Source organism: Talpa europaea (assembly GCF_964194135.1).
Source record: "Talpa europaea genome assembly, chromosome: 13".
Lineage (NCBI taxonomy): Eukaryota > Metazoa > Chordata > Mammalia > Eulipotyphla > Talpidae > Talpa > Talpa europaea.
In genome coordinates, this window is record NC_140080.1 from 14,330,452 (window position 1) to 14,353,422 (window position 22,971).

A 22,971-nucleotide genomic window follows, 5' to 3' on the forward strand; every position below is an offset into this window, starting at 1 on the left:
GGAATTCTTAGTCTTCTGACAGTATTCCAAAACTTGATTTGGGTGTTGGTTACACAGAAATGTTTACTTTGTGAAAAGTTATCATGGCATATCTTATGATTTGCATTTTTTTCTGCATGTATCTTATATTTCAGTAAATTTTGCTAAATAGGGGTGCAGAACTTAATGGCTTTATTTCCTACAACTTCTTTATGATTTTTATAAATTAATGTTCAGGATATTTCCAAGTTAAAGACACTGTTCTAAAGTAATTATCCTTTTTTAAGTGAGAAAATTTTTTTCTTTTTCATCCTCATTTTCCCTCCAAGAAGTTAATGTTTGCTAAGTATTTAGTTTGTATTCAGGCAGCACTATCTCATTCAATCCTCATAAAGAAAATGAATCTGAATTAGTTATTAATAAAATGAATAAAATCATTTCAGAGATCATGTCACCAAGACCTTGAGGCAAAATAGATGAAGTTGGTCCTTTGGGTGAATACTTAATAATAAGTACTTTTGGGACTCCCTGGTGGTGCACGGGGCTAAGACACAACTTATGAAGCTACACACAGCCACTGCAGCATGAGTTTGATCCCCAGGCCCCAGGCCGCGTGGCTCAGCAGACCTCTCCTGACTCGCCCGCTGTTCCCTTCAGCAGTGTACTTCAATCAGTCTACTTGTTCTGTTCCCCACTCTGTCTTTGGTGAATCCTCTCACCCCGCACACCTCTGGCCTATACCCCAGTTCTTGTACGCATAAATAAATGCATTCTCAGAGAAAAAGCTATGTTCATAAATCACACTGTTAGCATAAACTGTTTTTTCACATTGGAACAGTGTGGCCCAAGACACCCCACACATATAAAAACACTGATAGCAGACAGAACACAATGAGAGCATGGAGCTTACTTCCCAGGAACTAGCCAAGGACTGAAAACAGGCCCTTTTGGGTGATGTGCAGGGTTTGAGCAACCCAGGTCTGCTGAATTAACCCTTTCTCACACAAGCTCATAGAAGATATTTGAGCCAGAACTTTGAACCCGGCTTAATCTGATTCTGCATGTCTATATTCTTTCCATAAGTAGTAATTTTTCAGTGATTTTTTTTATACTAACATGTTAATTTAAAATTACTGGCTACATAGTATATAGTAGAGACTTGTGCTATACCCATCTATATTTCTAATAGGCTTTTCCCCCCTCCTGACATGAAGACCGCAAGTTTGATTTGAGTATTTTTACATGCTTTTATAAGTAATGGGGCTAAGAATTGCAAGTTCTTAGTTATTTTCATTAAAATTTCAGTTTATTAATGTAGTGAAAAGTAGTTTATATGAAGTTCATATTTACTCCTTTGTACTTAGTATAACTTTTAACTAAGGAGAACTGTGATAATAGAGATAAAAAAGTTTCAGTGCACAATTAAGAAATTGTCTTTCTTATATTAATAGATTTTAATAACCTTGTACAGTTCTCAAAAGCTTTTAACCTTTTTTTTTCTTTTTGTTTCTATAGGTATTTGTGGAAACATTAGACAAGTGTTTTGAAAATGTCTGTGAACTGGATTTAATTTTCCATGTAGATAAGGTACTATTTCTATATTGTCATATCTTCTAAACTTTTTATCCAAGTGGGGCTTTAATTTGTGTTTGTCAAAGTAAAAATGGATCTGGTGAATAATACTGTTTTTATCCCTTTATTATTCAGTTTACAAATCATTTTTACCGAGAGCCAAGCACCATGCCTGGTGAAGAAGATTTAGACCCTGTCCCAAGTAATTCAATCTAGAGGAGCAAACAGTGGCATTAACAAGTAACACTATGTTCAGAGTGTTAGCGGGAACAGGACTGAACACTTATTTCTGTCTTGGAGGGTGTAAATGGAGAAAATGGCACTAAAACTATATTTAAAGTGATTGGTAGGTATTTCATAGACAGGAAGAGAGCATGGGCCTTTAAGCAGGATTGATACTGCTCGAGATACCTAAATTTAAAGTGTCTTTAGTGCCATGGGCTTGGGACTTCATCCAAGGAATTTGATATGTATTTTTTTTAAGGTTTATTTTATTTATGCATCCAGGAACTGGATATAGGCCAGAGGATGGGGGAATGGAATTAAGTTGAGAGGATTCACCAGAGACAGATTGGGGAGCAGAACAGGTAGACTGACTGAAATACACTGCTGAGGGGAGCAGCAGGTGAGACAGGAAAGGTCTGCCTCGCCTTGTGGGTCAGCAGGAGATAGCTTCATTGTACTGAGACTTAATTCCTGGCACCATCAGGGAGGCCCGGAATTTGGTATTTTTCAACAAGTTTTTGATTGATGCTATTGTTTTATTTGTATTAGTTTTGTGGTTAAGATTTTTTTATAGAGGCTGGATTGTTAGGAGAAGATCAAAGACAGGGAATCTATTGCAGAATTCCCAAAAGAAATGAATTAGGGAGAATAGTAGGGATTAAAAAAAGTAGAATTGATAGCCTCTTGAAAACTGGAAGTGAGAGAAAGGAAGAATGACTGGCCTTTCTCAGTATTGTAGGGTATTAGAGATAAGGAATTTAGGAGGAAGAGATTCCATTTTCACTATACAGATTTTTTTCTTTGTAAGTTTCTATAATCTTGTAGATACTTTGAAATGTGAAGTCATTGGATAAAATATTCTGAAAAGAATCTGCTAAAATTTTAGTAGAAAAGATGATTTTTGAAAATCGCTTGAGGTGTAATTACAGATATTAACATTTATCAGTTTTAAGTATCCAGTTAGTGAGGCTTTGGCAAATAGATTTAGTTATGTGATCACTAACAAGTTAATGCATCTTATTATCTATAAATGTGAAAAGAATACCTTTATCTTTAGTCAGTCGTCTAGCTCATATTTCTTGTTTGCTAAGTGATTTGATATAATATATTGACTCATTTTTGATAGAGAACTTAATATTTTTAAGAGTTTATTTTTAGTTTTCTTCTATTTTTTGTATTTCACATATTTTATGCTTTTTCACACTTACCAAAAAAATCTGTTATTTTTAGGCATCAGGTTTTACAATATTTAAAATAATGTTTTGGTACATGATTAAAATGTTTAATAAAGCTCTATTTTTAAAAATACTCCTTCAAGAGTACCAGCTTATATAATACACTACAGCTAGCAATTTTTTTTTTCTTTACAAAACTTCAGTTCATTTTGAAATGTTGCAGTAAGAGTAAAGTTCTCACTTTTGTCCTAGAGAATAGAAGTTTTCCTTAGTAGGGAAATTAAGCTTTATTCATGTATAACTTCCATATATCACACCATTTTTAAAACTTCTATTTTGCATTAGTGTACTCCATGTTAGAAAAATCAGAAAATAAGATAAAAATAAGAGTAAATAGAAGCCTTCTCAACTCCAGAGATTTCCTAGTTTTCATTTAAGAATCTATACATTTTTTAGATTTTTTATACAAGTATGTATGTAAATAACTTATGAATGTTGACACATGCACCAAGAGGATCTGAAAGGTTTGTTACTCATGTAGTGAGGTTTTTCGGGAAGAGCAAGGAACAGTGGCTGACTTGGCGTTTTATATCGGCTGGAAGGTGAAGCTGGGTGAGGGTTTTCAGATGCAGGTCAGGTCTGTGTGGTTTGAACTTTATACATGAACTTTATACATGAAACTTCTTTTTATCAGCTGTCCCAGATATGGGGCAGAAGCAGGAGCTCGAGCACTTGAAAGCTGTCAATTGTTGGGCCTCCCCGGTGGCGCAGTGGTTGAGCGCTGGGTTGCGAGGCTGCCCGCAGCCTCTGCAGCACCGGTTCGATCCCCAGCTGCTCCCCGGCCACCAGAGGAGGGTCCCACATGGCGTGCAGACCTCTCCTGCCGCCCGCTGCTCCCCTCAGCAGTGTACTTCGGTCCTTCTGCCTGTTCTGCTCCCTGCTCTGGCTCTGGTGAATTCTCTCACCCTCCCGCGCTTCTGACTGTACCCAGTGCTTGTATAAATAAATAAATAAATGAATCTTAAAAAAAAAAAGAAAAGAAAAAGCATTAAAAAAATAAAAAAAATAAAAAGAAAGCTGTCAATTGTCAAACATGAAAATTGGAATTAGACTTTTTATTACAGCTAAGTTATACTGCAGTGATAGCCCCTAAAATAAAAATAACTTCATTTATTTCTTAGTTATACTACCTGTTCATTGTGGGTTTGCTAGAAGGATGTTATCCTTCAGGCTGGGAGAAATGGGAGCTGAGTGGTTTTTTTTCCAGCCCACTTCCTCTTGAGGAATTTGACAGCCTGTACTTAAACCACCGGCCACTAGAGAGAAATTCCCTTTCCTCACCAACAAGAGTCTAGCTATTAAGAAGATCGTGGCAACTAGAACTAAGGACCAGTGAGCCAACGAAGAAAAGAATGCAACTCACGGGCGAGATGAGGAACAGCTCAGAATGTATGCTTTAGTGAGGAATTACTGTGGCGATAGATTGAACACTTGAAATTGAAAAATAAGATGTACTTGAGTTGCAATTTGGAAAAGTCTTTTTGGGGCTTTAAAATATGTTTTTGAAATTAGAGTTTTAAACAAGAGGATGGTCACACTTTAGAATTTAGGTAGACAACAACAAAAATAATCTCAAAGCACAGGACTGAAATTTTGAGAGAAAAGATAAGAGAAGGAATAGTGTAAATAAAATTTGATCGAATCAACAATTATTGGAAGAAGGAAGTAATAATTTAAAATATATATTATTCGGGCTTCCCCGGTGGCGCAGCGGTTGAGCGCTGGTTTGCGAAGCTGCCTCCGGCCTCTGCCGTGCCGGTTCGATCCCCGGCTGCTCCCCGGCCACCGGAGGAGGGTCCCACATGGCGCGCAGACCTCTCCTGCCGCCCGCTGCTCCCCTCAGCAGTGTGCTTCGGTCCTTCTGCCTGCTCTGCTCCCCGCTCTGGCTCTGGTGGATTCTCTCACCCTCCCGCGCTTCTGACTGTACCCAGTGCATGTATAAACAAACAAACAAACAAACAAACAAATGAATAAAACATGCCTCTGTTTAAAAAAAAATTTAAAAAAAAAAATAAAATAAAATATATATTATTCATTCCACTAAATGTGAACTGAAGGAAATAATCCATTACAAGAATGAGGTTACATAAAAGAAACAGGATAAATTCTAGAGGAGTCCTTAACTCAGCCATTTCTTGAAGGATTCCTGGTTCCTTTTAGATGGAAAATGATGGTCAGACTCTATATATGTGCATTGCTATGGGGTGATATTACTACTGATTCTCAGGGAACCGGGGTGAGAAATAACTATATATACACACACACACTCCTACTTCTCTATCTTTATTAAAATTCATTGCATTCTTTTTAGTACTTTTCTCTCTTTTTTCTGTATTTGTCACTTGCTTCTCTGACCTGGAGAAATTATTTTGGTTATTCTGGTTCCCATTATTCTCATTATTCTTGATGTACTTACTTATTTGGTCAGTCCTTTCTGTATTCAAACTCCTTGCTGGACGATTTGAAAGCAAAACTTCAGACACGTTAGTGTCCACTCTTCTCTGCAGCGCTATTCAAAAGCTTGGCCCCAGACAGACCACTCCTTCCCCCACCGACTGAGCAAGGGGTTGGAAAGTTCAGTCCCAATAAAAGAGAAAGAGCAAGAAGCTACTATTATGTTTAAATAGATAAAAGTCAGTACTGATAAAAAAAATAGAATGAATAAAATATTTTCTAAAATAACCTGGACACCTGGATGATTTGAAAAAGAGCTTAGTGGAATTTCTAGAAGAGGGGAAAAAAGTCAAAATTAAAATTTTCAGTGGTTGCGCTTAGATATTGTAGACATACCTGAGTAAATGGAGAAGGCAGCACATTGTCCACAGTGCAACAAGAAGGATAGAAAATACGAGCGATAGTTTACAGATGTCAGAGGACAGAGCAGGAAAGGTGTCATGAACATTTACTCTTTTTTTTTTTATTTTGACCCCAAGCCCTCCTTTCCCCACCCCCCACCCCTCATAGAGTGTCTCTGGTTCATAGTTGTTTTTTGATTTTGATATTATGAACATTTACTCTTATTTGCAGAAGACGACAAAAGAAAAAATGAGGCTGATTCAATGTCTCAGTATAAATGACTGACAGGTTTCCAGAAGTATATACCAATTCACGGGTAAAAGTGTTATAAGTAGAATAGAAAAGCAAGTAATATACCTCTTGACTAATGATTGTAAAATTGAATAACAAAGAAAGAACACTTAAAATCTTCCTGAAATAAAAGATTACCTCCAAGGGAGCACAATGGTTGGATTAGAACTAATTTCTCAGTAACAACCAAAGAAATTAGAAAACAGTGTCAAAAGAAAATAACTGCCAACCTGTAGTTCTTAAATTAGCAAACATATTTCCCACTAATTTGGGGGAAATAACACTTGTTAGAGAAGCAAGTAATGAAAGAATTTGTCATCACTTTAGAAAGCCTTTAGTAAAGGAAATTATAAAGAGGTCACATTACATTGAATGAGGTCTAAGACATAAGATGGAAATGAGTTGAAGAAGTAAGAAGGAGAAGAGAAGGTGATTAATCTGTGGATAAAAGTATAAAAAGAACATTGACTGTTAAAGCATTTGTGGTATTAAAACAAAGAAATTGTAGCAATAAAACAGGTCAACACTAGCACATACACCAGGAAGGGAAGAAATAGAGTTGGAATATTCTAAATTATTTTAGTGAGGAGCTATGACTTATAAGTAGCTTTTAAAAAAGACTTCTGTATAATCACCCCAGAATACAAAATAGTAAGTAGACTAGGGCCTCCTCGGTGGCGCAGCGGTTAAGCGCTGGGTTGCGAAGCTGCCTGCTGCCTCTGCGGTGCCCGTTCAATCCCCGGCTCCTCCCTGGCCACCAGAGGAGGGTCCCACATGGTGCACAGACCTCTCCTGCCGCCCACTGCTGCCCTCAGCAGTGTACTTCGGTCCTTCTGCCTGCTCTGCTCCTCGCTCTGGCTCTGGTGAATTCTCTCACCCTCCCGCGCTTCTGACTGTACCCAGTGCTTGTATAAACAAAACAAACAAACAAATAAATAAAACATGCCTCCATAATAAATAAATAAATAAATAAATAATATAAAATTAAAAAAAAAAAAGAAAGTAGACTAGCTTTCTAGTTTTTCAGTCAGGCTTGAATGTTTTGAATTTCTAGATTTTGAGGCATTCATATTCACTATAAAATGCATTGTCTTCTAAAATAGTTACTCTTACCTGTTACTTTGAATTATTGTATCCCTTTTGCTTTCCATTCAAGAGCAATGGACAAGTATATTATTAATAGCATGTTATATACTTTCCCGTCTTATACTTGTCTTGAAAACACCAAAATTTTGATAAGCTAACAAATATTTTCCTTCTAAAATTACTTTGAAATTTGTCATACTTTAGAATATCTCTCATAGTACTAAAGATAGGAATAGTTTGTGGGGAGACAATTCTTGGTAGCAGCAGAGCACCTCATTTCTAACATAAATATAGCCCAGTTACTTTGATGCTCTGAAACCATGGACAGTCCATAGAAAGAAATCCACATAATTTGACTTTCTTCTTTCCTTTCTTTATCCTTTTTAGATACTTAGTTTAACAGAGTAGTAGGCTCATAACTGCTAAAAAAGGGAAAAGGGTTTCATTTAACCTTCATTCTGCTCTACAGTGATTGTGTATAATTTGCTTAAACCAGAATGGTGCTCCCTGTAAACACTGTGTATAAATATTTAATAAATGTATATGGTGTACTCATTTCATCCTTCCACAATCAGAGCAAATAGAAGTGCTATTATATAATAGTTTTCACTAAACAAAAAGAGTGCTATTACTATCATCTCTGTTTTTCTTTCCACCGAGCTAAAAAATTTATTTGTACAATTCCTACACAGGAAATAATTTGAATAGGTTGAAAGCAGACAAATTCCAACAAATAAATAGAAACATTAGTAAAGAATATATGACCAATATATGTGTATATGTAAATGATATATGTATGTACATGTGTGTGTTTATATATATATTTTATTTTTATTACTATTTATTTTATTTTATATATTTTTTTAGCCCATTAAACGAAGACTTAAAGGAGCTACATACTGCCTAAGGCTTCTTGATAGTTTCAAGAATAGTTTATGAGACCTTGTTACTAATTATTTTTATTTTACAGCTGTATTTTACCTATAAAATAGACACAGTAGTACTTGAAACAGAACTACTAGAATCATGGAACATCATGTTGTGAGTTTCCTTATGACTAACTATTTTTTTTTCCCTTAGGTCCACAATATTCTTGCAGAAATGGTGATGGGGGGAATGGTGTTGGAGACCAACATGAATGAGATAGTTACGCAAATTGATGCACAAAATAAACTGGAGAAATCTGAGGTAAGAGTAAAAGGTGCTCTAGTTAATGAAGGTAGTAAGCATGATTGTAAATTATGCATGATTTGTAGCTTTCACTGTTTGTCCTTCAGTATCACCCTTTAGGTACAACTGGAATACTTTGTTTTTAAGAAATGGCATATATACATTTTACTATGTTGAATGTTATGTGACTATTATCCACCGAATAGTTTTATGTATTCTTTCCGCCACAGTTCTGTTAATAAATATAATTCCATGTTTTTATTTCTTAAAACAAATTATTTATTTTGAAAAAATGGAGTAATACTTGCTTTATAAAATCTTGGTTGTTAATTCTCAAGAAATCTTAAAACTGATTTTAAAGACATCTCAATTTAGTGTTAAAAACTATTTCTGAAAAAGGAAAGAGAGAGGAAGTGGGCTTCTCTTGAGGGAGTAATATTTTAAGTTCTAGTTTAGGTGCTTAGCAAGCCTGAAGGCATATTGAAAAAAGACTTTAATACTTAATGTTTTAATTCTGGATCCTCCCCAAAGGTCACTGGCAGCTAACTAACTCACATATTTTTACAGTGATACATGTGTTTGTGGCTTTTATTGGTTTCTGTGAGAGATTTGGTTAATTACATACAGCCAACTTTGTGCTGATAGATTGGATGAATGAAGAACATTAGCATTATATCAAATCCTGCTTCAGATTTTTAGTGACTCTTCCCTCAAGTACTGAGCTGAGTAAAGTAACAGGTGCTGTAGTTGGACTGCTTAATTTCTCATTATTTTGGGTGTTTCTCATAATTACTATAGCAGAGGTTTAAGAAGTCTTGATAGTGTATTCAGAACTACTTGTTTGAGGTACTTTTACCTCTGGTGTTTATAGTTATAACTCAGGGAAAACAAATCTTATTAGTACACATTCAGGTGTTTTGTTGATTTAAATAAAAAATTCTATAAATGCAGCATGATATTAAAAATACAGTAGCATTAATTTACAGCAGGTGAGTTCTGAAGAATTTTTATCTTATTGGCACTGTCAAGGATCATTTTAACATAATGCTATATGCTCAGTAGAATTGAATGAAACACAGGATGGTGGATAAATTTGAAATCTGAGGATTAGGAGATATATATATATATATATATATATATATATATATATATGGCAGAAAGTAATAAAAGAGCTATAGTAATTGTATAATGGATAGTTTCTTTTTGATTATCCAGTAAAACTTTGTTAATCAGGCATTTTTCCTATCAAAAGTGGTAAAGTTCATAATTTACATTAGTGATAGAAATTGCTATAATACTGTAACATAAAAAAAACCTTATTCAGAAACATTGCTGTTTAAAATAGTTTTGAATATTGATGTATACTTTTCATCCATTGATTATATTTTAACATGTATACTTAGTTGTTATCTGCAACCAAATTAGTTTTTCTGTTTCTCCTCTACAAGAAGGTATGTTTTAAATATGATTAGAGATAAATCACAACATAAAAGTGTTTTTCTACATGTGATGTCTGCTAATATTTTACTTGTAAAATAGGTTTTGAAGTTAAAATAAGGCCATTGTAAGAAATTGCATTGAAAATTATGTTGTTTTTCAAATTCTAATTTTTCATTAATTTTCATATATTTTGAGTATGTTTGGGAGGCTACCAGTTTTATTCCAAACACATTGAAATGCACACATTTTCATATGGGTTCCATTTCTGTGTTACTTAAACTGGTTAGGTCTACCAAATACATGACTGCAGAATAATCACAAAATTATTTGAAAGCAAAACGCAAGCTGCTATTAATGTTACTAAATTTCAGTTTAAAATTATTATGAAAGCTAAAATTTACCAAGAAAGACTTAATTAAAAATGAGAATATCATGGTTGATTAAAAGACCTGGTTATCATATTTTAAACATAAGTAGTATTTAAAATAACATTTATCTTTTGAAAATTAGCATGGATATAGTTAAGATATAGTGTTTACAATTTAACATGGGTCGCTCTGAGTGCCTTTACTTTTTCAGAAATAAAGACTTTATTATATTAGCTTATAGGTAGTACATGTCCAGTCACAGACTTAAAGTGAGCCAGTATAATTCCCACCACCTTTGCAGGGAAAGATCTCTCAGATCTTTAAAGACAGGAGAGGCAAAGATATGCTGAATATATTTTCGTCTATCCTGCTTATAGCAAATGGTTTACTGTGACATTGGGATCTTGGGGAAGGAGGGTTTAAGTTGGGAGGTTGGGTGGGATTTGGGGGAAGTGTAAGAGGTGCCCCGGAATTTGCCTAGGAATTAAAGGACTCCCTGGGGGTGGAGGTAGAGGGGTGGGGTTGGGGAGAATTTTAGCCTTTATGCATTTCATGTTTGTTTTTTTTTTTTTTAAGATGGATAAATGGGTCTGAATTTAGTCACTATGTTTTAAAAGCCAGTCCTCTTTTTTTCTGAACATCCTGATCTTTCTAGCTCTTTCCATTCTTCTCTCTTACAGACCTTTATCTTTCAATCTCCCAGACAGGACAGGTAGACAAGGTATTGATGACTTTGAGAAAAATGTACTTTTACAAAGGGAAAGCAAAATGATGTCAAAGGCAATTAATTATTTAGGCCAGACTCAAAAATTCTTTGTGTTAATGAACCCATATAGTCCCTGTAGCCTATTTTCCATTCTAGTTTCTTCTTGTAGTTCCTTCATCTTTTATTGGACTTAGTGTATTTTACTAGTATATCATTGATGTCATGTTTGTTCTGTTTTGTCTGCCTGCATTGTAGAAGGAAAGTTTAATTTTTTTTTAAACATTGTCATTTAACTGACAAATTACATTTGTAGAAATGACAATTAACTTTGTATATAGAAATTTGGAGTTTATTTTGAGCATCTTATGGCAGAACCAATCTTAATTTAACTCTCACATATTTTTTCCCCCCCATCTTTCTAAGTTAGGATTCTAACATCAAATTGCCTGCTGGTTTTTGGAAACTGAATTTAAAAACAAAAGCAGAACCTTTAGAGTTTTGCATACAAAGTGAGAACCTGTAAAGGCTTAGAATAGTGACTGTTAAACCATACTTTTTTTCCCCTTCACAATGGTTTTCAGTTCCAAAGTCTTAACAGAATTGCTTTTTCAGTTTTGACTATCTTGTTAATATTAAAACTAGCCAACAAAAAGTAAGATCAGAAATCATCTAAAATTTGAATTAAATGCCATAACAAAGGAATAAATAAGATGTATTTCTGCTGTAGCAACTTTCTGACATCCAAACCTCACAAGACTCAACAAAATATTGTAAATCCTGCAAAGCACCTTGACAAATATTGAAAATGTTTTTTAATAGATTCCTAGTTTTACAAAACCAAATTTTCTGGTATTTCCTTTCCATTTTTCACACCGTAAATCGTGTGAACTACTTTTTTAAAATGTAGATGGTGATGAACAATTTTTTTGTACAAAATTATTTCAGCAAAGTTTAGCATGTTTATATTATAAGCTTACATTAAAAAACTTCAAAATGAAAGTGCATTATTTATTGAGTCCCACAAAGGAAAAATATCTATAAATCTAACAATTTAGATTACCCTCTTTTCTAATTAGAAAAAATGCCACTGAGAACTTGGAGTTGCCTTGTAACTACTTTTTAGTCTCTGGATGTGTTTGAGAAGTAGCACCATACAAGTGGTATTTTAATTTAATAGCCCAAGATCTTGGACTAGATTATGAAGCTGGGTTACCACTGTTGATCACTGAATCTTTATATTTTATCCCCTGCATAGAAAATACACTGTGGAGTTATTCACCTCCACTGATCCAAAACTCTTGCTAGTTTCTTTGTTTCTATCTTTATGTTAAACTGCTATGTTCTAGCAAAGGACCATCAACAATGTGGGTCTCATAATTTCTATTATAAGAAGTAGTAGTTACTTTTTTTTTTAAATCAAGTGTCTATTTTCAACAAGTAGAGAAAAAGTGGTCCCAAGATGCAGATGTTGGAAAGTTAGATTGTGATTGGCTTTGCCCCTTTACTTTGACAATGCACAATTATTCTGTTCTACAAAATTATGGCAAGGACCTGAGAAGCCACTTGTAATCATAAGAACTCATTATATTAAATCCATTAATAGCGTTAGCCAGATTTTTTCACATAGGCAAATCCTATGTCAGGAATTATAACTGTAGCTTAAATTATTTAAAATGACTAGTTATTGGAAACTTTAAAAATTTTAAACACTCTAATTTTGATTAAAAATTTTAATAAAATGGCACAGTTCTTGCTCTCCAGAGGATTGTCATCAGCATTTCTCACATGTTTGTTTATTAACTGTGGTATTAAAGCACTGCCTTTATAGCAAAGAGCAAGTCTATTACTAGTTTCCAGATTAAAAGTCACTGACCTTCAAATTAAAAAATTAAAATATTGATATTTTTATTGATATTTGAGCCAATTTTCTATTTGGCTCAAAACATGCTTTCAAAATCTGCCATTATTTTGTTAATGATTTTGAGTCTGAAACCATTTACTACTGTGTTTATTAATGTTGATGTTCTTTCACTTTGCTGTTAGGTGAAAATTATGAATGTACACATAGCAACTTCCAGCAGGAAGGGTGGGTAAAGGCTTTTTAGTATGTGCAATTTCCAACTACCATCTAATTATGCCATATATCAACCTTGAAAAAAAATTAAGATGGTAGGATGGTATTTTATGTCTTAGATGAAATAAATATCTATATTCTTTTCTGTTCCTTTCAGGAAAGTTAATTGCCTATTGCATGATGAAAAGGGATCCTTTAGATTCTTTGAAATATATTTTAGTAATGCTGCTTTTTCAGTTCTGCTTGCACACATTTTGTTTATTTTTGGGTCTGGCAATTTAAAAACAAAATCAAAAACAAATCATATCCATCCATTACTATCTTTGTGATTCAAGTGCTTGAAATTTCCAAGAGTATGTCTGTATAAGTCTTCTATCTGTTTGGCCTCATTTTGGTATACTTGCAGACTTCATTTTGTTTTCTTTCTCTTAATTCTCTTAATTTAATCTCATGGGAGAGAAAACATGACCATTCTTTTATCTACTGTACTTCATTCTTTCATCCAGTTCATACTCTTAACTGCTTTGGATTCATATATTTGTTTTTGTTAGTGGAGTTGCTGCAGTTTACCAGCTCTGGTGGTGCTTGAGTATAACATAGATGGAAACAAGTTATTTCTCCAGTAGGGTTTCATTCTTTTTATTTGTTTTGTGTCAACTGTGTAATCTTAATTCTTTAAGAACTATCTCGTGCTGTCAGAAATACCTTATTTTTACCCTTTAAATTGTCCATACTGCTAAGAACTCAGGTGAACCTTAATTCTGTAAATTTTTGTGTTTAAAAAATTGTGTTAATAAAACTTAATCTTGTTGCTATGAGTATATACTACTGAAAAAAAAATCCTAACTGAGACGAAAATTACTTTATACCTTGGCGTTGGCTAACTGATTTCCTAATGGCAAATTACCTCTTTTACGCTTTTTCCTTAATAAAAATGTTACAGGCTACACTTTCATGGCAATCTGAAAGTGAAATTTGTCCTATAGGTGTTCTAGTGTTAGTTACCTGAGTAACAGGAAGTCTTTTTGTTTAAGCCCAAAGTTTTTAAAGAAACATTGATAAGCATCAACTTTTACTGATTAAAACTGCTCATATTTTCTTTACATTTTATATTCTGGAATCTGATTTCTTCAAATTTTAGTTTAATTAAAACTTAATTGATGTACAGTTTACAGTTTTTCTACTCTCTATCATTTAAATTCATGTTATGACATATGAAAGTATTGAACATGCTTGAGAAATAATTTGATTCTCTTAATTCATTTGCGTGTTCTGAATAGTTACCATCCTTTGCATGTCTATGGCTTGCTGCTTCTGTTTAGAAGAATTGTATTTCATTGTACTTAGAAACTTCTTTTGATTTTATGTAATAAGAACTTGGCACATAAACGCTCTTTAAATCAACTGCTGTATTGACTTTATTTATTCTCATTAGCAGCCAACAGTCAACACCATCTTTGATCACAAAGAAACAACTTTTAACAGGATGCATTTTAATTGTCATTTTCTTTGTTTAAGTTCAATTTAACTGCTCATTGTACAGAATATAATGGAAAAGATGTGTTTTGACAATGAAATTTTAATGCTGAAATTTTTTTTTTTACTATGTATGAAGGTAAACCATAGCATCCAGTAAATATATTCATTTTCACACATATGCCCTACCTACTCTCCTGTTCTCAATAATAAAGTCTTTCAATAACTCATGACTTTTTAAATATTTATATTCAAATATCTTATAAATACTTTTCTATAGCCTACTCATCATTTGTAACCTGTTTAGAAATTCCAAAGTAAAGACAGTGGAAAATTAACTTTTGAAGTAGAGAAATTACAATCACCTACCTAGAAAAATGGATAGTAGTTCCAGGATGTCTGTAATTATGTAAAATAATTTTTATTCCCTTAGCAGACAACATACTTCCTGGTAAAAGGAAGAGCACTTACGAGATGGTAAAGTTCTGTGAACTGAAATCTTCTTTGATCACAAACCATTCTAAATTTTGGTAGCTAAACCTTGAATCTGAAATGATCAAGTTAAAAATCATTTTGAATGTGATTCAATCTACCCCAATAATACTTGCTTTTATCTCCAGTATCTTTTGAGGCAGTGGGAGGGAAGTGGGGTAAAATAAAACCTGCATTCCTTCAGGTAGGTACAAATGTAGAGGTCCATCAGATTTTCAGTTATTCATCAAAGACAACTAACCTCCATTAAATTATAAAATTGAATTCTCCTGCCCTTTTCAGTCTTTAATTGGGTATGGAGTTCTTCATCCATATCACCCGTATCATTGCCTGTGTGGACCATATCGATTATTAATAATATTTGACTGATTTTTCTATTATTTCCAATTCTGAATTGATTACCCATGGCTTTTATTTCATTGCTTAACAATGTTTGTATCCTTTATTCAGCTAATAGTTTACACTGGCCTATTTTGTATCAGTCAAGATTTTTCTCAGGTAACAGCTTTATTATTATTATTTTTTAATTAACAGAAGAGGTAGGATTACATAAGAGAAAAAAAATACAAGATTATAAAAAGGGACTTTACAACTGTATTTCTGATTACATAGACATTGTCTCATATGTAATGGAAGCAAAGTGGGAGATTTATTTTTGTTATTTAATTGTTTGCTTTTGTACAAAATTATGTATGCCACTAAACTCAGTGTTTTCTGGCTTTATTATTATTTTATAACCTGCATAAAAATTGATGAAATCTAGTTGTATATAAATTAAACCTTAAAAAAAATGAAGATTGTAGATGTATCTGTTTGAAAAAATATTTGTGTTTTTCTTTTATTTTAAGCATTTATTCTTACAAAGTTATTTCACACATTATAAATTTTCTTACTAAGATGAAAGCCAAATATTGTACATTAGTCATATTTACTGGAATTAAAAAATTCACTTACTTACCTACACTATCTGTTGCGTTTCTGCTGTTTCTGTAAATGTGTATACTGTAAACTTAAACATACATTGTTGAGCCTACTTTATATGACAAAATATTTTTAATCATTTTATTTTTACTAATCATCAAAGGATTGTAGTTATCCTCTTGTTTAATTTTTAGCAGAACTATTCTCTATGGATTGAGGCTTCACTTTAAAAGCCTGATTTTTTAATGTTCTCAAACTTTCTTAGAAAAACTTAGAAGAACCTTCACACTTTAAAAGTAATTAAATTTTTTTTTTTGTTTTGAAATGTTTACGTAAAGAAAGCAAACAAACATGATCTGTTACTTTCGGTTTTTATTTCATAGTACATATTGATAATAAATGCCATTTTAAAAGCAAAAGTTCCCCAAATCTATCATGAGTGTTGATAAACTAATGTAAAATATGTTTTATGGTTCTATCATAAGTCAGTTGAAGGAAAATATAGGTGAAAGCTAGCTGTTGTCATTTGAATATTGTATGTTATCTTTAAGTAGTATAGGTTAATTTGTATTTCAATCTCTACATTGTTCTCATTGCATGTATTCACTGCGTTTCCAATGTGTCAACTGTTTTCTCTTTATAGATTAGTATTTCAAAGTAATCAATCATCCCATACCAATTCAAACTACCATCTGGTCTCTAAGCTTGTTATATGAAAATCTTTTATCATTGATCTCCATTTTAGGTATTTTTTGATGAGTTATACCTGAGTTGTACATTTTCTTTTTCTTTTATCTGCTTCTGTATACAGGCTGGCTTAGCAGGAGCTCCAGCCCGTGCTGTATCAGCTGTAAAGAATATGAATCTTCCTGAGATCCCAAGAAATATTAACATTGGTGACATCAGTATAAAAGTGCCAAACCTGCCCTCTTTTAAATAAAAATTTTAAAAGGCCACTCCCAGGTAAAATCCAGGGGGAAAAGTCATCTAAGTTTACCATGCAGTTGTTTACCAAAAATAGAGGAGGAGAGAATTAACTTTTGCTCATGGATTTAAGTCAAGGTACTGTATAGAAATTGTGTAAAATCAGTTTGGAAGATCAATGTTGGCTTTCCTTGCTCAGTGATTTTAAAGAAATTGAGTAGTTCTGGTATGATCTTTTTTTTTTTTTTTCTTATCTAAATTGCATTCCTATGCCCAACCAAGGCATGCCTCTAATGTATTGGCTACTACAGTATTTCAGATGTGTTTAAGACATTTCTTTAAATTATGTACAACCAAAATGTTGGTGTTTTGTATGGATCACAAGTGCAGCATATTCCTTCATTCTTTCTGGTACTTGTCACAGTTGTTATTTAAAGAACCAAGTATGTATTGCATGAAAACATTATGACATTTTTCTTTTAGTTTAAATAAACTCCAAGGTAACTGGACTTCTAAAGTACCTTTCTGTTCGCCTGATATCTACTTTAGCAATAATTTTTTTTTTATGACCCTCTGACTCAATGAAGTAAATAAAAGTATATTTTATCACTGTTAAGTAGTTGTTAATGTTGATTTATTTAATTTAATATCCAGAACCTCACTAAATTATTCAAAAGTCAATTATTTCACAAATAACTGAAATGACATTCACTTTTGTTATAATTATTCTGCTTTATTATTAGTTTTATGTTGTTTAATGTCTTCTGTGCTTAATTTGTTTATTAAACTTGTACATTTAGTATGTATGTTTAGGAAAAACGAAGTATATATAGGGTTCAGTACTGTCTGCTGTTTAAGGGATCTTGAAACATATCTCACAGATAAGGAGAAACTACTATGTTAATCGGTTCTACATAGAATAGAACATATGTGTGTGTGTGTGTGTGTGTGTGTGTGTGTGTGTGTGTAGAGGCAAAAAAAGGGGAGAAAGATACTGAAAAATTGATTTATTATAAGGAATCAGCTCATTTGAATATGGAGAATTAAGGAGATTTAATTAAAGATAATTGACAAATCCCAAGATCTTCAGGGTGAGTTGGTAAACTGGAGACCCAGGAGGACCAAGCTTGCAGTTCTAATCTGAGTGTGAAGGCCTGAAAACCAAGAAAATTGAAGATGCAGTTCAAGTCTGAAGGCTTGAGACCCAGGATGAGCCAATATTCAAGACTTAAGACAAGAAAAAGACTGCCTTTCCATCTTGCAGACTGTCAGATCTACCTTCATTGATGCTGCACCTTCTCCAAAATTCTGCTTCCCTTTCCTTCATTTCAGTCTATAAATATGTATTAAACCCCAGCATTTTACTACCATGTTTCTTGAAAAAGTTATCCATGTCAGCTGCTTTTATTTCCTATTCCCATCTCTCCAGTTCTCTGTGAACTGCCACATTGCTAAAGACAGTTTATTCTCAGTCCCTTTACAGAATTTACAAATGACCTCTTCCCCAAATTTTCTTTCTTTTCTCTTTTCTTCTCTTTTCTTCTCTTTTCTTCTCTTTTCTTCTCTTTTCTTCTCTTTTCTTCTCTTTTCTTCTCTTTTCTTCTCTTTTCTTCTCTTTTCTTCTCTTTTCTTTTCTTTTCTTTTCTTTTCTTTTCTTTTCTTTTCTTTTCTTTTCTTTTCTTTTCTTTTCTTTTCTTTTCTTTTCTTTTCTTTTCTTTTCTTTTCTTTTCTTTTCTTTTCTTTTCTTTCTGATTTATTTAATTTATAGAAGAGCAGGCTGACAAAATACACTCTGAGAGGAGCAGCGGGTGAGCCAGGAGAGGTCTGCTCGCCATGTGGGTTGCTACGAGGCCAGTGGGGATCGAACCAGCACTGCAGAGCCTGTGGACAGCTTCACAGTGCTGCGCTCAACTGCCTGCGCCACCAGGGAGGCCCCCAAATTTTCTCTTTCATCAGCTTTTCTATAAACCTCATATTTAGTTGATTCTTTTTTCTCACAGTCCTTTTTCTGTGGCTTTCTCAATTAAAAGGAAGTGACCAGGGTCTCTTATTTGGAAGAAGGTTAACCTTTTTATTTTGTGTTGGCCTTCAGCACAAAATGTGGACCCACCCACATTAGTGAGGGCAATTTGCTTTACTCAGTCTACTGATATTTAAATGTTAATCTTATCTGAAAACACCCTGACAGAAATATGCTGCAAGTGTGACTGTAACCAAATGTTCGAGCACTCCAGTGGGTTAGTCAGGTTGGCACATAAAAGTGAGCATCACAGTATGCTCCCAACTAGCTAAGAAAAAAAGAGAGAGAGCTTAATTTATGTTTGAAATGGAAGGATGCTATGTTTTTAAAAATATATAATGAGGGGGAGGAAATAGAGGGCAGAAGATTGGGGTAGAAGCTAGACTTCTTAGAAGGTGCCGGGTTTGGGAACCATGTAAATGTTTTATGTAATTACTAATGAAAATTAAATTTTTAGAAAGCAGTTCCCAAAAACTGAAAGCAAAGCAAATCAATTGCAATGAGTTGGCATAATCATCCAGAGGGGAGCTGTTTCATAAGACATTAAAACACTTCACTATGCACCTCTGAAGACAAAAAAGATCAGCTCTCCATCCAAACAAAAAAGGTCTTCTATAATGGTGTTGGTGATATTTTTAAATGTGTGGATTATGGGGAAAAACAAAGGACAAAGTACCTTAGTACCTGTAGTACCTTATACCTGTGCTGATGTATATCCTTTAGTTGCTCTCTGACAACTGCTATCAGCTCAACCCAACTACTTCCACTGAAGTCATTACTTCTCTCCAGGGACATCCTACATCCAGGTTACAAAAGCCTAGCCCCATTAGCTAAGGCAAGACAGCTTTGAAAGGCCATCCTAGCTCCAGCACTACTCTTGGAATCAGCTGAGCCTTTTGTTGTGACTGTTTTGCAATTTAATTTATCAATAACTCGTCTCTTAACCTCATCGTACTTCCTCCAGACCTTCAAAGCTTCAATAGGTACAAGATAGATAGTCAGCCAGTAAGGGCATGACCCAGACTATAAAATCGAAAGAAATCAAGAATGCATCATCAGGAGGCTGACAGAAATCATGATTTCTTGTCTTCTACTTCGTTCTGAGCTTGTTCTCAGACCCAGGAATCACTGATGGACAGAAAGCCCAAATCTATAGGTAGAAGGACCTTGTACCACCATGGAAGTTCATATCAATGATTTTTTCACTGCTTCCCTGAAAGAATTTACTTGGATTACTATATCCTAGGAAATGGATAATACCCAATACGTTGAAGATTATTGGGCACAATTTCCAAGTGGACATTGGTAACTAGGCACCCAATGCTGTCTTCCAGTCATTTCACCATCCTCATATGAGAAACCAGTTGGGGCGGAGAGGGGGGAAGTCCCCACCCTTCATCCCCCACAGCTCACTGAAGTCTTGATCAAAAATGTGTCTTTCAGAGCACCTAAAATAATAGCTATCATGACTCATCGAATGAAAATCACAGCTACTTGGGAGACAAGTTTCATTAGGACCCTGCTGCTAGGCTTCCTGCTGCTGACTTAGCAGCTCGCTCAGTGTGACTTTGAAACCAGATGTTAAAATATCATAGTGTGTATGAGAGTCTGCGTGTGTGTGTGTTGGGGGGGGTTGGGGAGTAGTGTGAAGGGATAAAGAAAGGGAGAAAGAGAAAGGAAGAGAGGAGAGAGAGCAAACCAGAGTGACAAATTACTGCAATTGAAGAAGAGGTGAGAAAAATCTGTTCGGCTTCTACCCATGTAAGTTCACTAAATTTAAGAATATAATTTTTATGTTAGAATTGGCTTTTGTGATAATGATATGATAGAGAATGATGGCAGTATTTCTCCTTTCTTTTCCCCCTTCCCTTCTTCTGTGATCATCATGTCTGTTACCATACATAGCTAGAATATTTTGTCTTGCCATGAGAACTTTTTTTTTTTTATTTTTTTTAATAAATTTTATTGTTATATTCCCCATACAATTGCAGCCCCCCATTCTGACCCCAATCCCTCCCCTCCCGCCCCCGCCCCCCTAAAAGTGTCTCTGGTTCATAGTTTTTTGTTGATTTTGATTTTCACTTTCTTATAGTTATTCATTTTCCTGGTCCCTTATTTAGGTTTTCTAGATTCCTGCTATGAGTGAGACCATCCGGTATTTTTCTTTTTCTTTTTGGCTTATTTCGCTGAGCATGATCCCTTCCAGCCTAGCCATGAGAACTTTTAACTCTTTTTTTTTAAGAGCACTAATTAAACATCTATCCACAAGCAAAAGTGTCTCAGTGGGAGCTGAGGAACCCATTACTTTACATCAAGGCACCTGGAAGGACACTTATCTACATTTATTTCCAAAAATAGACAAACAGGAGGCCTCCTTGGGGTGCAAGAGGTTAAGCACTGCACTAGGAAGCAATCCATAGCCTTTGCAGCGTGAGTTCGATCCCTGGCCGCCCAGGGAGCAACCCACATGGCAAGGCAGACCTCTCCTCTCTCACCTGCTGCTACCCTCAGCAGTGTATTTCGGTCAGTCTGCCTATTCTGCCAGTCCCAACTGTTTCTGGTGAGTCCTCTTACCCACCCCCACATCTCTGGCCTGTACCCCAGCTCTTGTATGCATAAATAAATAAATCTTTAAAATAGACACACAAAAATAAACAAGCAGGCTGTGGTTCCAAAGGAGTCATGAGCCTGCTGCACCCCTGCTTGCCCAAGTAAAGGAAAAAAATCTTTGGGACCCTGGCCTCATCATGTAAAAATGGGCAAGAGAGAATGTGAGGGAGCCCAGCCTGCCTGAGGGGAGACAGGTGGAGAGGGAGGAACTCCCTTCAAGCTCTCTGATCCTCTAGAGGCACTGCATGGAGTTGAGCTGACAAATGCGGGAGACCTGTCCTGTGGAAAGTGGTGAGTAAGGACTTGGCTACCCCAGTTTTATGGGTCACAACTGTAGAAACCCGTTTCTCCGGCAGTTAATGAGAGCACTAAGGTGGCATACATCTCCATGACTTGAGGGAGGGAAGGAAAGGGAAGGAAGCATAAAATCAAAGGACATTGAAGGAATGTGGTCCTGGATGACCACTGGGCTTCCACAGCAAGCATCCTACTTGAGGATCTCCCAAAGGGGTCTGTGGGCACCTCCATCACCCCCAAGTGCTAAACCCATTACTCCACCTCCACCCCCACCATGCACACTGCACAGCTGGATGCTTGTGAGTGCTTCAGGGTGCCAGTGTAAGAGCAGGTTTGTTAATTGGGTGCCCACAGAAAAATCGAACAGGTCCGGAAGCAGGAGAGAAACCTTTCATGAGCTATAGTGAGTGTTGTTACCTGGAAAACGAGTGCCTTTCAGCAACTAACCTGGTAAGTTATAAGAAAAAGAAAAGATGTGGAAATTTGAGAATTCTACCACCAGAGGGCGCAAAGAGGGTGGAGCAGGTGTACCCCTTCAAAAGCTGAGGAAACCCCAGACACTGCAACACCAATCACCAGCACCTCATCAGAAGGCAGCTGATAAAGATGTAAGGGGGTGTCTACTACTTCCAATGGGAAAACAGAGATGCAAAAATAAAAGGAACATGAAAAACCAAGAAAATATGTCACCTCTAAGTTATCAATAATTTTCCAACAATAAAGCTTAAAGCTATGGAGTAAAGTGCTCTAGTGAATAAAGAATTTGCAATAACTCATTTTGAAGAAGTTCAGTGAACCACAAGAAAACTCAATAAGACAAATAACATTAGGAAAAAACACATAAATGAAATGAATTCCTTGCCAAAGAGATATGTTAATGATGATGATAAAAGCAAACTAATTCTGGACCTGAAGAATTCAATGAATGAGGTAAAGAATACAATAGAGATTGTCTGTAACAGGGTAAAGCAGAAGGAAGATAGAATTAATGACTCAGAGGATATTCTGAGGTAACGAAGAAGCAAACAGAGAAAAGAAAAAAGAACAAAGAAAGCCTTAGTGATTTATGGAACTGACTGAAAAGGGCAAATTTTAGAATAATTAGGCTTCCAGAAGGAGAGTAGAGGGATAAGGCAACAAGTTTATTAAATAATAGCTGAAAAATGTTCCCAAACCTGGGGACATCCAAGTTCATGAAGCTATTAATCACCCTATCTTAGTGCAAATAGATGTTCTCCAAGATACTTTGTAATGAAACTATCAAAAAAATAAAGGATTAAAAAAAATCC

At 34.9% G+C, this 22,971-nt stretch overlaps 1 protein-coding gene across 8 annotated transcripts in view; it reads left to right on the plus strand.

Moving 5' to 3' along the window:
- The window catches only part of AP3S1 (adaptor related protein complex 3 subunit sigma 1), a gene marked incomplete at both ends in the record, with an annotated part of 50,841 nt that extends 34,070 nt beyond the window's left edge, over nucleotides 1-16,771 (plus strand). For 2 of the 8 annotated variants that reach the window (XM_084251946.1, XM_084251952.1), the window contains 3 exons: nucleotides 1,495-1,566; nucleotides 8,265-8,372; nucleotides 16,643-16,771. In XM_084251946.1, coding sequence (XP_084108072.1) covers nucleotides 1,495-1,566; nucleotides 8,265-8,372; nucleotides 16,643-16,771 — 309 coding nt within the window. Of the gene's footprint in view, nucleotides 1-1,494; nucleotides 1,567-8,264; nucleotides 8,373-10,842; nucleotides 11,043-15,360; nucleotides 15,409-16,642 lie in introns of those variants that run through there. The other 6 variants (XM_084251945.1, XM_084251948.1, XM_084251949.1 and 3 more) reach the window with 6 other exon arrangements.
- Between the last annotated feature and the right edge of the window lie 6,200 nt (nucleotides 16,772-22,971).